Below are 19859 nucleotides of genomic sequence, written 5' to 3' on the forward strand. Positions count from 1 at the left end.
TGATTTCTCTTCCACATCTCCTTATCAGTTAAAAAAATTCTGCTAATACATCAATATGACAATGTGTTGAGTTAGTTTTATTGGAATGGATCAACCTCATCTCTCTCTCCACATCTTCCCTCCAATCCTCCACTTGTAGCACCCTTGCAGGAAAGGGCTTTGTAACCTTAGCATGTAGCAATCAACCGATGCTCTGCAGGTTACTTATTGAGAAAAATAATACACGCAGTGCTTGAAATATAAACGATATCAGGGAACTGGTCACAGTGGTTGTTTCTGGGGAGGAAAACTTAGGGATGGAGGGAGATCCCCCATTGAACTTTTCCTATATGTATGTATTATCTGTACGACATAACAAATACATAATTTTAAAAAGAACAGTCAGATCTATCTATTGTCTTGAATAGATTTTCACATATTATTTTTAGTGAGAAAGGCAAATTGTAGAAGTAGAATATATAATCTTATTTTTAGAAGAAATCAGAAATTCTGAACAAAAAAATCTTACTTATGGGTATGTTTTTGCAGGGCATTGGGTTAAGGCAAAGGAGAAAGGCAGGGCGGGGCAGGGTCGGGGGGAAGGAAGGGGGAGAGGAAAGTAGAACATCGAGCGTGCCAACGAGCCAGCGAGGCCCCGCCTCCATCCCGCCCACCAATCCCAGGCCCTGCCCCAATCCCCGCCCATCGGGCTTCAGCTCCGTCCTTAGCCCCGACCAGTCGGCGTACACCTTGCCCCAACCCCACTCTTTAGGTCCGGTCAGACCCCACCCCAGAGCTTAACCTCGCCCGCAGCCCTGGGGAAGGAAACTAGACTTTTTCCTCCAAGGTTGGATGAAGGAGTCAACCTTTCCGCCACTGCCCGGAGGTCCTCTGGCCCTGAGGGCCGGTGCCCCGACCACTTCCGCTCCCGGCGGGCCTGACACCGGAAGCAGAAGTGCGCAGCGGCGGCGGATGGTGGCGGCTGTACTGGGCGCACGGCGCGCTGCGGTGGGAGTGTCTCCGGCCGGTCTGTAGGTGCGGCCAGGTCCCTCGGGAGGGCGGGGAGGGCTCGGCGGGCGCGGGGAGGGGCCGGAGGGCCTAGGACGGCCGCCCGGGCCGAGGTGCTTCCTCCCCGCGGTAACCCCGGGGCCGGGATGGGGCCCGCACAGCTCGGCTCTGCAGCCGGGCTCCCCCTGTCCGGTCTGTCGCCCTCAGGTACCCCTTGTTCGGGCCAACAGGACTGTCATCCGCCTATTGAAGGGGAAGTCACGAAGTAGAGCCCAGGTCCCGCAGCGAAGAAATGGTGACACCAGCCGGCCCCAGCACTCACCCGTCTTCCCCGATTTGTAGGCCTACCGTATCTCCCATATGCAGGATACCTGTTTATTAATAAATCACGTTTTATTTCATATTACGTTTCAGGTTATCTAGCTCTGCAAATGGAAATTTAGGTCTGAGTCTACATGTGCAAACTGGTTTGAGTGACTTGGCATGTGAATTTAAAAAATGAAATGTACCCTCTATCAAGGGATGAATTAGTTGGTGACTGACAATTTGCACTTGCTTACCTTAGGACCTGTTAACTTAGCTTTCTTTTACTTTTCCTTTCCTTTCCCCTCCCTCCCTCCCTCCCTTCTAACTTTTACTTTGTATCAGTTTTCTTAACTGTAAGGGGAGCATGTCCTAATAAAAGCTATTTCTCACTTATGTCACAAGTCTTATTAACATAAAAGAAAAGTAAGACTATTCAGTTCTTTTCAAGTTGGTTCCAGCCTGTAAATTGCCAAAAGGCTTCAAAAGATGGGACTCCAGGAAAAAGAACATAAGCTTTGTTAGTACCGGGAATTGAAATTGAGTTGGCAGTAAATGGGATGTCTTTTTTAAATCATAGGGTTAAGACTCACTTCTAATGAGAAATGGGGAAAAAATGAATTCTGGAGGAAAATTAAGCATCAGATATCAATTTGATGAGTGTGGTGTTTGTTTTTAGAGAGAATTCATGTCCCGCCTTGTCTTTTTAGAAAGAATTAACGTTTCTTAAAGACAGCTGAAATCTAGTGTTGTGATTTTTGTTATATGAACAGGCATTTAAAGTCATTTTTATTTTTGACTTGTGTTGTCTAATGTGTTTGTGTGTGTGTGTGTGTGTGTGTGTGTGAGTGTGCATGCGGGCACATGCCTTCTTAGTCTAACTATATTGAATTATTTTTGAGGAGTGTTGATTGTTTGGCACATTTTCATTGGGGGTGCCCTCAATGAACCGGGCCCTGTACAGGGGAAACAATATGACTGAAATAGATTTAGTGCTTGCCCCTGTGGAGGTTTTATTCTAGCTGGGAAGACAGATTTTAAATTAATCATGACAAGGGTGATGTAGAAACACAGAACAGGGGAACTTGAGGAGGAGATCAGCAAAAATATCTTAAATGGGACAAATGTTTGAACTTAAAAGATGAGTTGTATGTAGCTAGACATGGGTCAGGCTGTGGAGGCGGAGGGGGGAGGAGATTTGAAAGAATGGTGGATGCGTAATCCCTCAGGCAGTACAAAGCCTGGTGTATTCCAGGAGCTGAGAAAAGATAGGGAAAGCTAAAACACAGAAGACAAAGTACGGAATGGATGAGCCAGGAGGAGAGGAGGGCAGGGCCCTGAAGGCCATGGTAAACTATGGACCTTGTTCTAAGGCCAATGGGAAGCCACTGAATCAGAGTTTTAAGTAGGGAGTAATATGATTTTGTTTGTGATTTAAACAAAACACCAACTCCTGGGTTGAGCATGGTGTTTAGGATGGACAAGAATGAATGCAAAGTCCACACATATAGCAGCTTGGGTTAGTTCAGGACTCAGATGATTGTGGAGTTGGAAAAGTTGGGGCTTGGTGGTGATCGTGGAATTGAAAAAGTTGGAATGTTTGAGATGCATAAGAGGTAGAACTGAGAGAATTTGGTGATCGATGTATTCTCTCTACCACATTATATAGAGTAGGGCTTGGCAAACTGTGGCCTGTGGGCAAATCTGCCCCAGTGCTGTTTTCTATTAATAAGGTTTTATTGGAACATGTGTTTATGTGTTCCCTGTGGCTGTTTCTGTGCTATAACCACAGTTAAATAGTTGCCATACATGTGGGCCACAAATTTTAAGATATTTACTGTCTGGCCTTTTACAGAAAGTTTGCCAACCCCTAGTACATAAAGTACTTAGTACTTATCAAGTGCTGTTCTGGTGGCAGGATTTGGAGTCCTGAAAAAAGTGGACACAGGTCTATACTTCGAGAATTTACATCATGGTTGGAGAGAGAGAGGCAAACTTACCTATACAAATACATATTAAAAAATCGCAACTTGATAAGGGCAGTGGAGGAAAAGTAGAGGATGTTAGAGGTGTTTTGAGGAAGGATAAGAGGAGAAATGATCCTTTTATTAGGTGACTGGAGCCAGTAGAAACGGTCAGGGCCTGTGGTGTGAAAGGTGGCTCGGGGCCCAATATGTTCCTTATTGAGATAATTTCCGGGTAAGCAGGTTTCGCTTGGCCGCCCTGCTGGTGGTCCACAGAAATGGAATTACCTGGGCCAAAGCCCTGCTTGGTGTTCTGCTTCCACTCTCATTTCTTCTTTTACCTCCGTCTCTCTTATTGCAGGAAGGACACCTACTGAAACTTTAAACCCTGGCGCTGGTGTCATGGTGAGGGGGAAGGGGGTTAGGATGGTTGCGGGGTGGGGGGGGGAATAATTATGTACTCTGGGCCCTGTCTCCTCTCTGCCTGCCTCCCAACTGAGGAAGAAAGAGGAGGGAAGTGTGGAACATCTTTAGCCCCGTCCCCAGGACCTGGCAACCTCTTTCAGTACATGACCTCCGGAGGGAACTGGTTTGGGTGGAGGGTTCCCAAAGCGACCCTGGGGTTCTGTGCCTAATTCCAGAGTGTGACTGCAGTGTGGGGCTCATTTAGAGCCGGCAGCAGCAGAGCTCCAGGGCCATCCCTGCCATCGCTCGTGAGAGCTACCAAAAACACATGGCTCTATACAGTAAAATTAGAATTAATTAAAATCCAACAAAATTAAACCTCAACTACTCAGTCACCCAAAGCACATTTCTCAAGTGCTCAGTAGCCGCACGTGCCAGTGGCTGCCTTTTTGGAAAGTGCAGACATAGAACATTCCCATCGTCACAGTGAGCTTTACCAGTCAGTGCTGTTCTAGAGAATTCTGAGATTAAAAGGCCATCAAGCTTCTCAGATGCAATGGAAGTCTTATTTTAACAGGCATAAAAAATGACTAAATGCTTATCTATGTCTTGGGCGGCGTCCTAGGGACTTGATGAAAATTAAAAGATCAAACACAAACTTTTGATGTCTTAAATAAAGAGTTTAGGAAAAGCTCTGTAAAGCTGAGAACAGGCTCTGCCATCACTGGTTAGTGGAGTGACAGAGAGCCAAAGCTTATACTTTTGGATCTGTCCCAAATGTTGAAAGAAAGTCGATATTTTCTTCTGGGTGTACCATATGAGCTCTGTCCCAGCAACTCCTCAATTCTGCCCTTGTAGCACAAAAACTGCCGTAGAGATAAACAAACGGGTCTACCTTCCCCAGGGATAACCCCTCGTCCTGCAGAATGGTGAGGGTGGTCCTTGCTGAGCCGGAATATGTGTACTGTCTTAGGAATCAGTCACCTTGGAGGATGTGGCAGTGGGGCTCATCCAGGAGTGGGAGTTGCTGGATGACGCTCGGAGGAACCTGTGCAGATACGTGCTGCTGGACAACTGCAGGACCCTGGCCCCCTGGGGTAAGGCTGGTGCTACTCCGGTCCTTCCTGTATGCAAATGCTTTTTAAGCGCCTGCCACGTGACCACAGTGATGTAGTGTGGGTTTCCAGTTCATGGGCTTCCACAGGATAACAGCTCCATGCATTGCTTTTTTAAAAAAAATTTATTTATTTATTTATTTATGGCTGTGTTGGGTCCTCGTTTCTGTGCGAGGGCTTTCTCTAGTTGTGGCAAGCGGGGGCCGCTCTTCATCGCGGTGCGCGGGCCTCTCACCACCGCGGCTTCACTTGTTGCGGAGCACAGGCTCCAGACGCGCAGGCTCAATAACTGTGGCTCACGGGCCCAGCTGCTCTGCGGCATGTGGGATCTTCCCAGACCAGGGCTCGAACCCGTGTCCCCTGCATTGGCAGGCGGACTCTCAACCACTGCGCCACCAGGGAAGCCCCCATGCATTGCTTTTACTTAATTCTCTCCATAGTCACTCGTGTGGGTCTCACTGACTTTGACCTTGGACTTCGGGACTTAGAGAACCACAGTTCCATGGGGCAGAGAGGGGAGCGTTTGTGGTTTGGGCCCTTGTGAAAGAACCTCACTGAGTTAATTAAAAACTGGATGCGATCACTTAGGTACCCCGTGTACTTGCTCGGGGTCAGGAGCTGAGGTCCAGGTGGAGGGCGGGCAGGCTGGGGAAGCATGCATTTTCCTCTGCAAACCCTCCCTTCCCTCAGCACGTATGTTTTTCTCCACCCGCAGGGACTCCACCCTGCAAAGCCTGTCTGGTCTCCCAGGTGGGTCCAAGAGAAGAGCTGAGGACAGCAGAACGAGGCATTCTCTGTGCCACGGGTGTGGGTGAGTACCAGGGGGGCGTAGCATATTGTGACCCAACCAGACCGGGGTTGGAGGGTGGGTGCTGCTGGGAAGTGTCAGTCTGAGGGCATTTTTAAGGTTCTTTATTCTGAGGGGAAATAAGGTTGTTTGGGGTGAGTTCCTTTAGTTCTTCTTTTTTCACTTTTTAGCTCTCTTACTTTTTGTTGGTTTCAGAAAAAGATCTGTTCCAATTTCTCTTTTTTTAAAAAAAAATTTAAGATACGTACTGTAAAATTCACCCTTTTAAAGTGTACAATTCAGAGGTTTTTAGTATATTCATAGAGTTGTGCAACCATCACCACTATCTAGTTCCAGAACATTTCTGTCACCTCAAAAAGAAACTGTACTTGTTAGCAGTCCCCCCCATCCCCCTTTCTGCAGTCCCCAGCAACCACCAATTCACTTTTTGTCTCTGTGGATTTGCCTGTTCTGGACATCTCATATAAATGGAATCATACGTCTGTATCTGTCTTCTTTCACTCAGCATCATGTTTTTGAGGTTCTTCCATGTAATAGCATGAAATGCTTCATTCCTTTTTAAGGCTGAGTGATATTCCATTGTGTGGATGTACCACATTCTGTTCATCCATTCATCAGATGATGGCCATTGGCTTGTTTCCACTTTTTGGTGATTGGGAGTAGTGCTATTCTGAACATTCATGTATAAGAATTTATGTGGAGCAAACATCATTCTCAGTGGTGAAAAACTGAAAGCATTTCCTCTAAGATCAGGAACAAGACAAGGATGTCCACTCTCGCCACTATTATTCAACGTAGTTTTGGAAGTCCTAGCCACGGCAATCAGAGGAGAAAAAGAAATAAAAGGAATACAAATTGGAAAAGAAGTAAAACTGTCACTGTTTGCAGATGACATGATACTATACATAGAGAATCCTAAAGATGCTACCAGAAAACTACTAGAGCTAATCAATGAATTTGGTAAAGTTGCAGGATACAAAATTAATGCACAGAAATCTCTTGCATTCCTATACACGAATGATGAAAAATCTGAAAGAGAAATTAAGGAAACAATCCCATTTACCATTGCAACAAAAAGAATAAAATACCTAGGAATAAACCTACCTAGGGAGACAAAAGACCTGTATGCAGAAAACTATAAGACACTGATGAAATAAACTAAAGATGATACCAACAGATGGGGAGATATACCATGTTCTTGGATTGGAAGAATCAATATTGTGAAAATGACTATACTACCCAAAACAATCTACAGATTCAATGCAATCCCTATCAAATTACCAGTGGCATTTTTTATGGAACTAGAACGAATCATCTTAAAATTTGTATGGAGACACAAAAGACCCCGAATAGCCAAAGCAGTCTTGAGGGAAAAAAACGGAGCTGGAGGAATCAGACTCCCTGACTTCAGACTATACTACAAAACTACAGTAATCAAGACAATATGGTACTGGCACAAAAACAGAAACATAGATCAATGGAAGATAGAAAGCCCAGAGATAAACCCACGCACCTATGGTCAACTAATCTATGACAAAGGAGGCAAGGGTATACAATGGAGAAAAGACAGTCTCTTCAATAAGTGGTGCTGGGAAAACTGGACAGCTACATGTAAAAGAATGAAATCAGAACACTCCCTAACACCATACACAAAAATAAACTCAAAATGGATTAAAGACCTAAATGTAAGACCGGACACTATAAAACTCTTAGAGGAAAACATAGGAAGAACACTCTTTGACACAAATCACAGCAAGATCTTTTTTGATCCACCTCCTAGAGTAATGGAAATAAAAACAAAAATAAACAAATGGGACCTAATGAAACCTCAAAGCTTTTGCACAGCTAAGGAAACCATAAACAAGACGAAAAAACAACCCTCAGAATGGGAGAAAATATTTGCAAACGAATCAACGGACAAAGGATTAATCTCCAAAATATATAAACAGCTCATGCAGCTCAATATTAAAGAAACAAACAACCCAATCCAAAAATGGGCAGAAGACCTAAATAGACATTTCTCCAAAGAAGACATACAGATGGCCAAGAAGCACATGAAAAGCTGCTCAACATCACTAATTATTAGAGAAATGCAAATCAAGATTACAATGAGGTATCACCTCACACCAGTTAGAATGGGCATCATCAGAAAATCTACAAACAACAAATGCTGGAGAGGGTGTGGAGAAAAGGGAACCCTCTTGCACTGTTGGTGGGAATGTAAATTGATACAGCCACTATGGAGAACAGTATGGAGGTTCCTTAAAAAACTAAAAATAGAATTACCATATGATCCAGCAATCCCACTACTGGGCATATACCCAGAGAAAATCATAATTCAAAAAGACAGATGCACCCCAATATTCATTGCAGCACTATTTACAATGGCCAGGTCATGGAAGCAACCTAAATGGCCATCGACAGACGAATGGATAAAGAAGTTGTGGTACATATATACAATGGAATATTACTCAGCCATAAAAATGAACGAAATTGGGTCATTTGTAGAGGTGTGGATGGATCTAGAGACTGTCATACAGAGTGAAGTAAGTCAGAAAGAGAAAAACAAATATCGTATATTAACGCATGTATGTGGAACCTAGAAAAATAGTACAGATGAACCGGTTTGCAGGGCAGAAGTTGAGACACAGATGTAGAGAACAAACATATGGACACCAAGGGTTCTCCCCAGGGCCACCCACGCTGCCGGGAGGTGGGGATGGTGGTGTGCTGAATTGGGCGATTGGGATTGACATGTATACACTGATGTGTATAAAATAGATGACTAATAAGAACCTGCTGTATAAAAATAAAATAAAATAAAATTCAAAAATTTTAAAAAATAATTTATGTGAATATGTTTTCATTTCTTTTGGGTATATACTTAGGTGTGGAATTGCTGGGTCATTTTTTAAACTTTTTGAAGAACTGCCAAACTGCTTTCTAGAATAATCACACTATTTTACCTTCCCACCAGTGGTGCATGAAGGTTCCAATTTCTCCATATCATACAAACAATTATTGTCCAATTCCTCTTTAAACCAAACATTTCTTTGTGTGTTCCTTGTCTAATTGCTTCTTACTTGTTTGCCTGATAACACTGTCTGATAACGTCACTTTCAATGTCCACGGATTCCTTTGCTGGGAAAAAGTCTCTCACTTCCACCTCATTCCCATCACTGCCCAATTCCTACTCTTTAGAGCCTCACTTTTTCACTGATACCTTCTTCCATTTCAGTACTGACCCAAGTTTAGGGTCAATATTAAAAAAACAAAACAAAACATGTTGTGTGTGTCAATATCATGCCACTACTTCTTTCTGAAAGAAGGTAATTTTTATTTTCCAATTCATTTTAGACTGGGAATCTCAACTTAAACCCAAAGAGTCTACTCCTCTGCAGGATATTTTGGAGGAAAATTCATCCCATGATTTGCAAATGGTAAGACTCACGGGTGATGATTCTTTACTCCCTGTCATAGAAGAAGTTGAGGAATACGTGAGTTGGACACGCACACCAGGGCCAGGCAGATATTTGAGCCAGGGCGTCTCCTCAAGGGCATGAAGTGTCTGGAGGGGGCATCCAGGATCCACGAATTTGGGCAAATCCCACCTATCACTTAAGATTCTTTCTTCATAGAAAGTTCCCCTGAGTAAACATTTCCATCAGTGAGAGTCAGACATCGATTGTATGCAGTGTGATTTACTCTTCAACAGCGATCAGAAGCACGCTGTGTGTTAGAGATGCCCCATGTAAGTTCAGGACGTGAGAAAGCCTAGTGGTGGAGCCTGCAACATCCTGGAAGAACTCGACCTGTCTGAACAAGGCGCACCTTTGAAAATGGTGAAAACGTGCCCCTCACGAGGAGCGTCCCTGGGTGACCTTTTTGTCATCGTCCACTGCTTGTCAGGAGCAAACTCGCCCTGGAGGGAAGCCCCCTGATGATTTAACGTGGTGAGAAAGGCTCCTGGAGGAATTATGACTTGGATCTGAACAAGAGGACCTGCAGGAGAGAGGGCCACTCTGATTGTAAAGAACGTGGGAAAGTTGTCAGGGCTCCCACACCCCTGGGGAGACAAGTTGAGACCCCACACGGGAAGGAAGCCCTTGTCAAAGAGCGGATAGGCATTCAGAACCAGCTTGCACAGTATGGTGCGTGAGAAAATGCAGAGTCCTGCCATCCCGCCTTTGACCCTAAATTCCTGCCTTCCTAAACTACCGAGCCTCCAAGTTTGAGTTCCCATTCTTGGGGTTTTGAAGCTTAGGGTTAGGGCTAAGATTTGGATAGAGGGACATACAGAGCCCAGCTTCACCCCCAGGCTGGGCCTCTTTGTCCCAGAGCCAATGAGATCTCTAGCTTCCCTCAATATGTGCCTCTCTACCTCTATCACGGATGGTGTCAGGCTCAGAGTGTCAGAGACACTGGCGCAGTGCATGGGGTGGTGAGGCCGGGGTAGTAGAGACCCCTTTTCCATTCCTGTGCCCTGAGCATGCGGAGCCTCAACCCTGCACAGCCTCGTGTGGAGTGGGCTGCCAGGCAGCTGAAACTCTCGCCCTGCATGGCTGGCATCAGACCCCAGGGCAGCCGAGCCCTCTCCTTAGTGCCCAGATCCTCCTCGTCCTTGGTTTACACTCTTGTTTCAGAAGAGAACGTCCTCCAGTAGCTGCTTGGGAAAGGGCGCTGGCTTTTTGAGACCTTAAGATCTGCAGATGTCTTACTGGAGCTGCTGGATCCCAGGGGCCTCATCTGATGTCATTGTTGCAGCAACCCCATTATAGAGTGTTCTGTGCGCCATTATAGAGCTCTCGATTGGTGCCTTTTGAGTGAAGGAGTGAACAGATGGGTGCTGGTAGAGACGGCTCCAGGCCCCTACCGTCACCATGCCTCAATCAGCAGATGGACCGTGTGAGGGAGGGAGTACGGGCCATGAGGGACGGGTGTCCTCTGTGGTTTCTGTGGGCTCTTTCCTCTCAGTATGGGGTTCCAGCACTTTCCACAGAACTTCACTGCCAGCTCAGTAGTGAGTACTGAGTGTGGGAGAGGAGGGGCTTCTGCTGCATCTGGAAACACAGGCAGTCACAGAATGTTCTGAGTGGGCATAAGTGGTCCACTTCCTTCTATATAGAGAAATCCCACTACAGTTCCCTCTGTGTAGAGGAATCAAGCAGTTCATCCCTGAATATGCCCCTAAGTGGTCCAGCATATGTGAGGCTGGGAGTCAAATCCAGGCCTGTCTCTAGAGACCGCCGTCTTAGCCACCAGGGTCTTCTGCTTGAGGATTGCACATCCTGATACTTGGTCCATGTGGCTGAACCTTTGGTTATCCCTTCTAGGCCATGTGGGTGTCACTGTCACCCCTTGTCGCAATCACTGGGGCCCCTTATGGCAGCTCTGAGGTCACGTGTGAATAAGTGCTGGTCCAGGGACAGACCAAGGCCCTGTAGGCGCAAAGAATGGGCATCTCCAGGCTCAGCCTTCCTACTGTCCCAGGGCCACCCATGCCACCTCTCCTGCACAACACCCAGCTCCTCAAGGCTGTGATTTCACCTCTTTTGTTTTCTGCTGGATCCACAGTGCTTGTACTAGCAGCGCTCAATAAGTATGTGTTGAGCAAATAGGCGGAACTCCTCAAAACCTTCAAGAAGAGTGATCTGTGTCAGAATTATTCTGATTAAAACATTTGTCTCAAAATGGTACCCCCGGGATTTCAATTCACGGAGGTGACTGAGTGATGACATGGAGAGGCCAGTGACAGCGACTTACATTTCTTGAGAGGAGGGGGCTGGCCACGCCACACAGGGCCACACGAGGAAGCACCAGCATCAGTCAGGAGGCTGACAGGAGTGAGGGGAGACTCTAGGCCAGAGCCTTTATTGGTTTTCTATAGGAAAGGCAAGGGAGGGCAGGGTAGACAGCTTAGGATTGGTGAGTTTGAGTAATACTTCTGGGGGATCTTGAGGCACAGGGGCTGTCCCCAGTTGTCTGGTACCTGGCCTTGGTGATTTAGGGCAGGGGAAATGTTGGCTTGGTGTGTGAGAACTAGATAAAGGAGGTGGTTCAGAGTACGAGCTGTGGATCACAGGAGAGATGTAAACAACTGTGGCCATTCGTTTGGCCCTATGATTGATGGATGCCAGATAGACAAATATGGAATCTAAGAAAACATAGAATGAAGTTCATATTCAGCGCCAGGAGCTCCCAGCCTTTCTATAGAAACCTTTCTAGTAAAATATCTTGGAGCGCCTCCAAGGGCTTGTGGCCTAACCTCCAGACAGGGCCTCTCCAGAACCAGAAAGGGGTCAGGTCTGTCTCCAAGTCTCTGGCGTGATCAGTCCTCGTTGGTGGCAGGGGCCCACAGTGCAATAGGGGAAGTCACCAGGTCTGAAACTACCAGGCCCATGTTCCCCAAATTCTGATGGCACTAGCCCCAAACTTAGGGGTCTCTGAGGGTGAGAACGGCCTCCATACCGCCTCTGTCCTGCTCAGCACCCTCCGTGCCTTTTCCCAGGGGCTGGGGCTGGACCTGAGGATGCAGATCAAGCCCATGATGGGAGAGAGGGGGACACCTCTGACTCCAGGGGACCGGTCAGCTCTCCAGGAATCACCTTGGTCTTCTGAAGACACAGTAAGCCTGGGAGGTGGTTTGCTGGGAGGGCCCCAGCCCCAGCCAGGAAAGCCTGGGGTTCAGGAGTTTTGTTAGGTGGGGAGGCAGGAGGGAGGGATGAATCTAGGGCCAACTGCCAACTGTTGGGGGAATTGGGAACATGCTGGAGGCCCAGGCTTACCTCCTGGTAGGAACTACTGGACACGCCGTGGCGTTTCTGCGTTGAATGTAAACATCCCTAGTGTGATGTCAGGCCCAGAGCAGTCCTAGGGGAGGGGCTAGCAACTAGCGTCCAGGCCCTGCCTCTCTGGGTCCAGCCTTTCTTCGTCCAGTCCTTCCACCCTCATTCCCACCGTGTCCATGGCCAGGAAACCTACAGGAATGAGTGGGTCCAAGGGCTGTGTGAAGAGTGTCCCGGCCGGTAACCAAGCTCTTGGCTCAGGGCCTTGTGTTTTGGTGCTGAGGTGGGGAGAGTTACAGAGAAGGACACTTTCAGGTGTGCTGTGAGCCCCGCGCTGAGGAGAAGGGGCCTCCTCTCACCTGTCCCTGCCCATCACCTGCCCTGAGGGACCTGCCACATTTACTTCCCGTCCACCACGAAGTCCTACGAACTTGTCCTCCAAAATATAAACCTACCTCCGACTGCTCCTTCTGTCCCTGGTGCCACCACCCTGCCCAGAGCCACCGTTAGTTCTCCTGGACCCCCGGGAACTGCTCCTGACAGGCGCCTGCTGCCACTGGGCATCACCCTGGACACGGAGGCCAGAGGCATCCCTTAGAAATGCAAGTCAGTTCAAATACCCTTCCCAAGGGAGTGGCTGGCGGTATAGGAGAGTTCAGGTCCTTTCTCCCACAGCAGGGCTTCCCCTCCGGGAGTTTGCTAACGTCCCCTCATTTGCAGGGACCCACCTCTGCATCCTCCCTCTACCCCTCAATCTGCTGGCCAGCCACTGCCCCTCTTTGCTCCAGCATCTCCCCCACTACCGGAGGCTGCTCAGAGAAGGCCTCCCCTACCCAGGCCCCCTCTCTCCATCCCATCTTGGAGTTGAAATTCCACGACAGTGGTTAGCTTTATACTGAAGAACTGTAAACCTGGACAAGGGAACAGGGCCTGTCCCTGTATGTTCAGTGTGTTCCCCAAAGCAGGGCCAGTCATGCCAATTCCGTCTGGGTGAGCAGGTGTGAGTGGACCCCACCGACTGTGTGACTAATATGTTCCTGTCACTCTGTCCAGGGGCTGAAGGTGGCTGTGCAGATTCAGAGGGTGGCCACACCGGAGCCTGCGCCGCGCCTCCTCAACCTGTTGGGCGCTGGGGGTTCTGGTGAGTGAGAGCTGGGTGGAATTGACGGCCAGCGGGCCCCGCTCTGCTGCGTTGTGTCTGGGAACTTGCATCCGCCTTCTTTTTCTCTGACTGCAGTCGTTGCCATAGGGAGAGAATACATGAAGCAATCTCTTATTATTTACATATGCAAGGGGAAAGGCACTTTCTAGGGATTGTGGGCTGGGATTCTTTTTTTGTTTTTTTTGGTCTCAGATCTTTCTGTTATGGAAGAGCAGTCCCCACTCAACTATGGCAAAGGCCAGACCTCTTTTGGGGCACGGTTAAAATCTCCACTGCGCAAGCCTGTTGATGCTGAAGGTTACAGTTGAATTTACTATAAGTGGCACATGTTTGAACTAAGCTTTTAAAAAATGAGGTTAAAAGCCACATCTCCTGGGCTTCCCTGGTGGCGCAGTGGTTGAGAATCTGCCTGCCAATGCAGGGGACACGGGTTCGAGCCCTGGTCTGGGAAGATCCCACATGCCACGGAGCAACTAGGCCCGTGAGCCACAATTACTGAGCCTGCGCATCTGGAGCTTGTGCTCTGCAACAAGAGAGGCCGTGATAGTGAGAGGCCGGCGCACTGCGATGAAGAGTGGTCCCCACTTGCCATAACTGGAGAGAGCCCTCGCACAGAAACGAAGACCCAACACAGCCATAAATAAATAAATAAATAAATAAATGGATTATCACGTTTAAAAAAAAAAAAAGCCACATCTCCTGAGAAGTGGGGGAAAAAATTAATTCTGGAGGACAAATAACATCGTAGCTTGAACTGCAAGGCATTTGTTTCCTTCCATCTTGCCTTATTGTAAGAATAATAAATTTTGTTTATTAATCATATCATCCAGTCTTGCATTTGGAATCTGTATTATGGCACTGACAGGAAGTAATTCTTAGATTTGGGTTATATGTTGTTCTATATATTTTTGGTATGCCTTCTGGGCCAGGCTCTGCCATAATGTACTTGTTTTTTTAAAAAAAATTTTATTATAGTTAATTTACAATGTTGTGTTACTTTCTGCTGTACAGAAAAGTGAATCAGTTACATATATCCATATATCCACTCTTTTTTAGATTCTTTTCCCTTATAGGTCATTACAGAGTATTGAATAGAGTTCCCTGTGCTATACAGTAGGTCCTTATTAGTTATCTATTTTATATATAGTAGTGTGTATATGTCAATCCCAGTCTCCCAATTTATCCCTCTCCCCCCCCCCTTTCCCTCCTGGTAACCATAAGATTGTTTTCTTTTTTTTTTTCACACACACACACTGTATTTTATTTTTACAAGAGATAAATAGACTGACACCAAGCATTGTACATGGATGACCACAACAACAGCAACAATGATTGTAATTACCAAACATGAAACACACTCATACTATGTCATAATATTGACATTCAGTCCAGTAATCCTCCACTGTAACAGCTCCTTTACTTTGCAGTGAAAATTGATTTGTATATTCTTTGCCTCTGAGTCCTTGTGGGATTTTTTTTTTTAAATTCAGACAGAAAGTCACAAAAATTATACTCATCCTCATCAGTTCACTCAGTCCCATGTAATTAATTTTTTTTTTCATCTTGATCTTTTGTTAGCACTTTTATGCGTTCATCAGTTTTTCATTAGAGTTCTGAAAATGCTTATTCATTCAGTTCAGCAGTACAGTCAGTTACCAGAAACCTGTACTTGTCAGAGTCTTTTCCATGAATTTCTTGAAGATGAAACCCTTTTATAGGAACATATTTGCAAAAGCATCAGAGTACACCCAGAACTGTCTGTAAATGACAAAAGACTTAAAAATGACCACGGTTAAAGATTTGATGAAAGTTCATAATAATGCAGTTGACAAGAAAATTAGTTATTTCTGAGATATACATTTTAAAGTAATAACTAGGATTATTACTTATAACATTATACCAGAACATATAAGATTTTTAGAAATTTCATGCAATGTCTGAAACATTTATATTAACATATTTCCATACATATTTCCATACAAATACAAATATAAGATTTTTAGAAATTTCATGTAATGTCTGAAACATTTATATTAACATATTTCCATACAAATAACCCAATGAAAGTTTAGTATTAGTTGTTTTGTTTGTTTTTTTATACTGCAGGTTCTTATTAGGCATCAATTTTATACACATCAGTGTATACATGTCAATCCCAATCGCCCAATTCAGCACACCACCATCCCCACCTCACCGCAGTTTTCCCCCCTTGGTGTCCATATGTCCGTTCTCTACATCTGTGTCTCAACTTTTGCCCTGCAAACTGGCTCATCTGTACCATTTTTCTAGGTTCCACATACATGCATTAATATACGATATTTGTTTTTCTCTTTCTGACTTACTTCACTCTGTATGACAGTCTCTAGATCCATCCACGTCTCAACAAATGACTCAATTTCGTTCCTTTTTATGGCTGAGTAATATTCCATTGTATATATGTACCACAACTTCTTTATCCATTCGTCTGTTGATGGGCATTTAGGTTGCTTCCATGACCTGGCTATTGTAAATAGTGCTGCAATGAACATTCGGGTGCATGTGTCTTTTTGAATTATGGTTTTCTCTGGGTATATGCCCAGTAGTGGGATTGCTGGGTCATATGGTAATTCTATTTTTAGTTTTTTAAGGAACCTCCATATTGTTCTCCATAGTGGCTGTATCAATTTACATTCCCACCAACAGTGCAAGAGGGTTCCCTTTTCTCCACACCCTCTCCAGCATTTGTTGTTTGTAGATTTTCTGATGATGCCCATTCTAACAGGAGTGAGGTGATACCTCATTGTAGTTTTGATTTGCATTTCTCTAATAATTAGTGATGTTGAGCATCTTTTCATGTGCTTCGTGGCCGTCTGTATGTCTTCTTTGGAGAAATGTCTATTTAGGTCTTCTGCCCATTTTTGGATTGGGGTGTTTGTTTTTTTGATATTGAGCTGAATGAGCTGTTTATATATTTTGGACATTAATCCTTTGTCCGTTGATTCATTTGCAAATATTTTCTCCCATTCTGAGGGTTGTCCTTTTGTCTTGTTTATGGTTTCCTTTGCTGTGCAAAAGCTTTGAAGTTTCATTAGGTCCCACTTGTTTATTTTTGTTTTTATTTCCATTACTCTAGGAGGTGGATCAAAAAAGATCTTGCTGTGATTTATGTCAAAGAGTGTTCTTCCTATGTTTTCCTCTAAGAGTTTTATAGTGTCCAGTCTTACATTTAGGTCTCTAATCCATTTTGAGTTTATTTTTGTGTATGGTGTTAGGGAGTATTCTAATTTCATTCTTTTACATGTAGCTGTCCAGTTTTCCCAGCACCACTTATTGAAGAGACTATCTTTTCTCCATTGTATATCTTTGCCTCCTTTGTCATAGATTAGTTGACCATAGGTGCATGGGTTAATCTCTGGGCTTTCTATCTTGTTCCATTGATCTATGTTTCTGTTTTTGTGCCAGTACCATATTGTCTTGATTACTGTAGCTTTGTAGTATAGTCTGAAGTCTGGGAGTCTGATTCCTCCAGCTCCATTTTTTTGCCTCAAGACTGCTTTGGCTATTCGGGGTCTTTTGTGTCTCCATACAAATTTTAAGATGATTTGTTCTAGCTCCGTAAAAAATGCCATTGGTAATTTGATAGGGATTGCATTGAATCTGTAGATTGCTTTGGGTAGTATAGTCATTTTCACAATGTTGATTCTTCCAATCCAAGAACATGGTATATCTCTCCATCTGTTGGTATCATCTTTAATTTCTTTCATCAGTGTCTTATAGTTTTCTGCATACAGGTCTTTTGTCTCCCTAGGTAGGTTTATTCCTAGGTATTTTATTCTTTTTGTTGCAATGGTAAATGGGAGTGTTTCCATAATTTCTCTTTCAGATTTTTCATCATTAGTGTATAGGAATGCAAGAGATTTCTGTGCATTAATTTTGTATCCTGCAACTTTACCATATTCATTAATTAGCTCTAGCAGTTTTCTGGTGGCAGTTTTAGGATTCTCTATGTATAGTATCATGTCATCCGCAAACAGTGACAGTTTTACTTCTTCCTTTCCAATTTGTATTCCTTTTATTTCTTTTTCTTCTCTGATTGCCGTGGCTAGGACTTCCAGAACTATGTTGAATAATAGTGGTGAGAGTGGACATCCTTGTCTCGTTCCTGATCTTAGAGGAAATGCTTTCAGTTTTTCACCATTGAGAATGATGTTTGCTGTGGGTTTGTCATATATGGCCTTTATTATGTTGAGGTAGGTTCCCTCTATGCCCACTTTCTGGAGAGTTTTTATCAGAAATGGGTGTTGAATTTTGTCAAAAGCTTTTTCTGCATCTATTGAGATGATCATATGGTTTTTATTCTTCAATTTGTTAATATGGTGTATCACATTGATTGATTTGCGTATATTGAAGAATCCTTGCATCACTGGGATAAATCCCATTTGATCGTGGTGTATGATCCTTTTAATGTGTTGTTGGATTCTGTTTGCTAGTATTTTGTGGAGGATTTTTGCATCTATATTCATCAGTGATATTGGTCTGTAATTTTCTTTTTTTGTAGTGTCTTTGTCTGGTTTTGGTATCAGGGTGATGGTGGCCTCATAGAATGAGTTTGGGAGTGTTCCTTCCTCTGCAATTTTTTGGAAGAGTTTGAGAAGGATGGGTGTTAGCTCTTCTCTAAATGTTTGATAGAATTCACCTGTGAAGCCATCTGGTCCTGGACTTTTGTTTGTTGGAAGATTTTTAATCACAGTTTCAATTTCATTACTTGTGATTGGTCTGTTCATATTTTCTGTTTCTTCCTGATTCAGTCTTGGAAGGTTATACCTTTCTAAGAATTTGTCCATTTCTTCCAGGTTGTCCATTTTATTGGCATAAAGTTGCTTGTAGTAGTCTCTTAGGATGCTTTGTATTTCTGCGGTGTCTGTTGTAACTTCTCCTTTTTCATTTCTGATTTTATTGATTTGAGTCCTCTCCCTCTTTTTCTTGATGAGTCTGGCTAATGGCTTATCAATTTTGTTTATCTTCTCAAAGAACCAACTTTTAGTTTTATTGATCTTTGCTATTGTTTTCTTTGTTTCTATTTCATTTATTTCTGCTCTGATCTTTATGATTTCTTTCCTTCTGCTAACTTTGGGTTTTGTTTGTTCTTCTTTCTCTAGTTTCTTTAGGTGTAAGGTTAGATTGTTTAGTTGAGATTTTTCTTGTTTCTTTAGGTAGGCTTGTATAGCTATAAACTTCCCTCTTAGAACCGCTTTTGCTGCATCCCATAGGTTTTGGGTCGTCGTGTTTTCATTGTCATTTGTCTCTAGGTATTTTTTTATTTCCTCTTTGATTTCTTCAGTGATCTCTTGGTTATTTAGTAACGTATTGTTTAGCCTCCATGTGTTTGTCTTTTTTACGTTTTTTTCCCTGTAATTCATTTCTAATCTCATAGCGTTGTGGTCAGAAAAGATGCTTGATATGATTTCAATTTTCTTAAATTTACTGAGGCTTGATTTGTGACCCAAGATGTGACCTATCCTGGAGAATGTTCCGTGCGCACTTGAGAAGAACGTGTAATCTGCTGTTTTTGGATGGAATGCCCTATATATATCAATTAAATCTATCTGGTCTATTGTGTCATTTAAAGCTTCTGTTTCCTTATTTATTTTCATTTTGGATGATCTGTCCATTGGTGTAAGTGAAGTGTTAAAGTCCCCCACTATTATTGTGTTACTGTCGATTTCCTCTTTTATAGCTGTTAGCAGTTGCCTTATGTATTGAGGTGCTCCTATGTTGGGTGCATATATATTTATAATTGTTATATCTTCTTCATGGATTGATCCCTGGATCATTATGTAGTGTCCTTCCTTGTCTCTTTTAACATTCTTTATTTTAAAGTCTATTTTATCTGATATGAGTATAGCTACTCCAGCTTTCTTTTGGTTTCCATTTGCATGGAATATCTTTTTCCATCCCCTCACTTTCAGTCTGTATGTGTCCCTAGGTCTAAAGTGGGTCTCTTGTAGACAGCATATATATGGGTCTTGTTTTTGTATCCATTCAGCCAGTCTATGTCTTTTGGTTGGGGCATTTAATCCATTCACGTTTAAGGTAATTATCGATATGTATGTTCCTATGACCATTTTCTTAATTGTTTTGGGTTTGTTTTTGTAGGTCCTTTTCTTCTCTTGTGTTTCCCACTTAGAGAAGTTCCTTTAGCATTTGTTGTAGAGCTGGTTTGGTGGTGCTGAATTCTCTTAGCTTTTGCTTGTCTGTAAAGCTTTTGATTTCTCCATCAAATATAAATGAGATCCTTGCCAGGTAGAGTAATCTTGGTTGTAGGTTCTTCCCTTTCATCACTTTAAGTAT

At 44.0% G+C, this 19859-nt stretch overlaps 1 protein-coding gene across 1 annotated transcript in view; it reads left to right on the forward strand.

The window, feature by feature from the left end:
• The first annotated feature begins 716 nt into the window (after positions 1 to 716).
• The window catches only part of ZNF333 (zinc finger protein 333), a 31391-nt gene continuing 12248 nt past the window's right edge, over positions 717 to 19859 (forward strand). Inside the window, exons 1-8 of the mRNA XM_036845693.1 lie at positions 717 to 1014; positions 1195 to 1430; positions 3616 to 3659; positions 4633 to 4756; positions 5490 to 5585; positions 8940 to 9022; positions 12091 to 12207; positions 13421 to 13508. Coding sequence (XP_036701588.1) covers positions 3657 to 3659; positions 4633 to 4756; positions 5490 to 5585; positions 8940 to 9022; positions 12091 to 12207; positions 13421 to 13508 — 511 coding nt within the window. The 5' untranslated portion in view covers positions 717 to 1014; positions 1195 to 1430; positions 3616 to 3656. The remainder of the gene's footprint in view (positions 1015 to 1194; positions 1431 to 3615; positions 3660 to 4632; positions 4757 to 5489; positions 5586 to 8939; positions 9023 to 12090; positions 12208 to 13420; positions 13509 to 19859) is intronic.

The sequence above is a fragment of the Balaenoptera musculus genome, chromosome 3, assembly GCF_009873245.2.
Source record: "Balaenoptera musculus isolate JJ_BM4_2016_0621 chromosome 3, mBalMus1.pri.v3, whole genome shotgun sequence".
Lineage (NCBI taxonomy): Eukaryota > Metazoa > Chordata > Mammalia > Artiodactyla > Balaenopteridae > Balaenoptera > Balaenoptera musculus.